Raw genomic sequence first — 3,581 nt, 5'->3', positions numbered from 1 at the left:
AATTTGTTCATAGTTTTTTTTTTTAAACTATAGTCCAGCCCTCCAACGTCTGAGGGACAGTGAACTGGCCCCCTGTTTAAAAAGTTTGAGGACCCCTGCCCTAAACTAACTCTAAGGGACTCCATGAGACTTACAACCGGGGAGCAATAGGCAGCTGCAGCTAGTCCAGGGCTAACCCCCAAACCTGTCTCCAAGACCCCCTTTTCTTTGACTTCTCAGTGAGCCAAAGCAGCCCAGCCTAGGCTCATTTCTTTCCTATAACATTTCTAAAAACCCAAAGCAGCCCCGCCTAGACTTCTGCTATAGCTTCTTCTATCCTAAACCCTTCCTTGTTTTAGCTTTTTCCTCCCTTCCATTCCTCAAAAAAAAAAAGAAAAAGAAAAATTCAGTGGCTTGAAACAACATATATTACCTTACAGTTCTGTAATTTAAAAGTCCTACACTGGTGGCTCAGTTGGTTGGAGCTCGTCCCATACACCAAAAGGTTGTGGGTTCAATTCCCAGTCAGATATCTAGGTTGCTGGTTCAATCCTGGTCAGGGAACATACGGGAGGCAACTGATTGATGTTTCTCTCTCACATCCATGTTTGTCTCTCTCTCTCTAAAATCAATTATAAATAAATAAATAAACAAACAAACAAACAAATATCCTACATGGGTCTCACTGGGTTAAAATCAAGGCTAGCAGGGCTATGCTCCTTTCTGGAGGCTCCAGGGAATAATCTGTTTGTTTGTTTTTTGTCTTCTCCAGCTTTTAGAGATCTTCCATATTCCTTTGCTCATGACCCCCTCTTCTAAGCCAGTAACTACAGATCAAGGCCTTCTCCCATCTCCTATGCCTCCTTCTCGGCCTCTCCCACTTTTAAGGACCCTTATGGTTGGTTACACTGGGCCCACCTGGATAACCCAGGCTACTCTATTTTAAGGTCAGCTGATTAGCAACACTAATTCCGTCTACAATGTTAATTCACCTTTGCCATGTAAGGTAACATATTCACAGGTTTCAGGGATTAGGACATCTTGGGAGGCCATATTCTTCCCACTATATTCTCCTATGGCAGTGATGGCGAACCTTTTGAGCTCGGCGTGTCAGCATTTTGAAAAACCCTAACTTAACTCTGGTGCCGTGTCACATATAGAAATTTTTTGATATTTGCAACCATAGTAAAACAAAGATTTATATTTCTGATATTTATCTTATATATTTAAGTGCCATTTAACAAAGAAAAATCAACCAAAAAAATGAGTTCGCGTGTCACCTCTGACACGCGTGTCATAGGTTCGCCATCACTGTCCTATGGTCTCAGTGTGAAGAAACTGTATGTGTTTTGATTCAGCCTGATAAAACTTGTTTGAACGTTTTCATGAAAGCCAAAAACGCAGGGGCCCGTGGTGATGAGTCAAGTCCCCTCCACCCAGGCTGCATCAAGGTCTCTCAGGTCCACACACCCTACCCAGGACATAGCTGCCCTCCAGACACACAATCAACCTGCCTAGACTTACAAGATTACTGACCTGTGGTCCTCCCCCAGAGAGCTAGGGATCTGTCTCCCTAAGAAAAACACAAAGTATAATACTATGTACATATGCACTGAAAAAGAGAAAATCCCTCATCTGCCCCAAACTCCATGCAAGTTCTCATTTCCCAAACTGTTTTCTCTTCACATATTTTGCTCCTGGCTCTGCCCTGGAGGAAAGCCCCACCTCTTGCAGTGACGACATACCTGACTGAAGACGTAAACCAATCTTCCGTTGATTCGGCCACGGCCAGTGACAACACTGTCTCCAGGAAACTACCAAAAAATTTTTTAAAATAAACGTTAAAAGACACAAATGTTTCTTTTAATAAATTTATAGTAATTATGACCCAATGAAAGATGCCCCCCAAAAAACCACCCCAAATTCTTTAAAATTCAATAGGAAATAGGAACACAAAGGAATATCCCTTCCCCCCCTCAGCTAGTACGAAGCTACTGCTTTAACAGAAATGGAGGGTGCCGTAGTCTTAGGCCTCATCTTCTTCCTAAAAGCAGAATTATCAAGAGACCCTCTAGGGCTGTCACTACCAAAGGCTAACAGGAAGGAAAGACATTAAAACAAACAAACATGGCAACTTCTACAAACCCCACACCCCACCCACAAACCTTAAAAAGGCAAACCTATCATTGTGCTTGGAATCCTGGCAATCACTGTGTGGCCCATAATAGCCCAAAGGGAGCCAGCTGGTTTGATGCCAAGTTTACAAATCTTTGGTCTCAAACACCATATATGCAGACCTGAAGAAAGCTGACCAAAGAACTCTGCACACTCATGGAGAACACCCAATTGAAGGAAGAAGTGTCAGTGACTCTGACCTCAAAAATTCCAAGGCATAAACTTAGTGTGTGAGAGGCCAGTCTCTAAGGGTCTCTGATGCCATCAGAGCAGAACGAAACCTAAAGATTTTCTCTCCTTTCCTTCCAAGTTTGTCATCCTATACATGTGAGAACTCTGAACCCACCACCAGAGCCTTAGGAACGGAGCCAGAGTCCCACTGCACAAGGTATTAGCAGTCCACTCACATTCCTTCATCTGTAGACAAAGGTAAGTGGGGGACCTGGAGGCCACCGTAGTGCCTCTCCAGAGGCATTCTTGTATTCTAGGGCCCTAAAGCATGAAAATGTTTCAATGTATCCCAAAGGGGTCGCAACCCACAGGATGAAAAAACGCTGCCTTAGACTGTCAAAAAAAAAAAAAATGACAATAGCCAATACAACAATAGCTGTCCAGTGTGAATGAATCAAAATTATACCTATTTTCTTGTCAGATCAGCAAAAAATATAACATTTTTTTGGTATGCCGCAGAATTTCAGTAATTAGTTTATGTGTGACATGAGATAAAAAAGGTTGAAAATCGTTGGGTAGGCCAGCAAGGCCACAGCAGGAAAGTACAACTTGGAGGCTCACAACACCATTGTGAACAGATACCTTATTTTTATCAGCAGCCATTCCGAAATCTGCACATCTGTGTTCCACAAACATGTCGCTCTCAACAAAACTGTCAGGGTCCAGCAAGAGACTGATCCGCTCTCTAGCCGTTAGCTTTCCCTAAAATGCAACAAAAATCATTCAGTGATGTCATCATAGACAAAGTCAGTAAGCAAGGAGTGCTCATAGGAGGGTCAGGAGAACAGGTTTTGCCACTTCACCTCATGTGAAAGCCTATATTCCATCAACCTAAGAGACAGGTGTTATCAGTAGACTTCACCTAATTAGAAAATCAGAGTAGACAGAGTGCTCCAGGAGCCACCAACTGTGGAAGGCAAATATCCTATATAATAAAAGTGTAATATGCAAATCAACCAAACGGCCAAACAGTGGAATGCCCATCCCACCGACCATCCGGGAACACGTTATGACACCCACTGGCACCAGCCAAGGCGGGTGCAATGGGCTGGCCATCGCCCCATGATCACCGTGCAGAGGGAGGCCCAGGCCACTGGTCAGGGTGCCTGTGGTTGGAAGGAAGCCGGTGCCAGCAGCCGGGGAAAGGAAGGCCTACTCTTGCACGAATTTCATGCATCAGGCCTCTAGTGTGTGTA

At 43.9% G+C, this 3,581-nt stretch overlaps 1 protein-coding gene across 3 annotated transcripts in view; it reads right to left on the bottom strand.

The window, feature by feature from the left end:
* The window catches only part of PCCB (propionyl-CoA carboxylase beta subunit), a 65,139-nt gene that overhangs the window by 60,127 nt on the left and 1,431 nt on the right, over positions 1-3,581 (bottom strand). For all 3 annotated transcript variants that reach the window (XM_006083730.3, XM_023749565.1, XM_014450924.2), the window contains exons 2-3: positions 2,968-3,087; positions 1,725-1,793 (exon numbers count right to left, since the gene is read on the bottom strand). In XM_006083730.3, coding sequence (XP_006083792.1) covers positions 1,725-1,793; positions 2,968-3,087 — 189 coding nt within the window. The remainder of the gene's footprint in view (positions 1-1,724; positions 1,794-2,967; positions 3,088-3,581) is intronic.

This window comes from Myotis lucifugus, unplaced genomic scaffold (assembly GCF_000147115.1).
Source record: "Myotis lucifugus unplaced genomic scaffold, Myoluc2.0 scaffold_8, whole genome shotgun sequence".
Taxonomy (NCBI): domain Eukaryota; kingdom Metazoa; phylum Chordata; class Mammalia; order Chiroptera; family Vespertilionidae; genus Myotis; species Myotis lucifugus.
The sequence above is the reverse complement of the archived record's forward strand: the minus strand, read 5'-3'. Positions and strand labels throughout refer to the sequence as shown.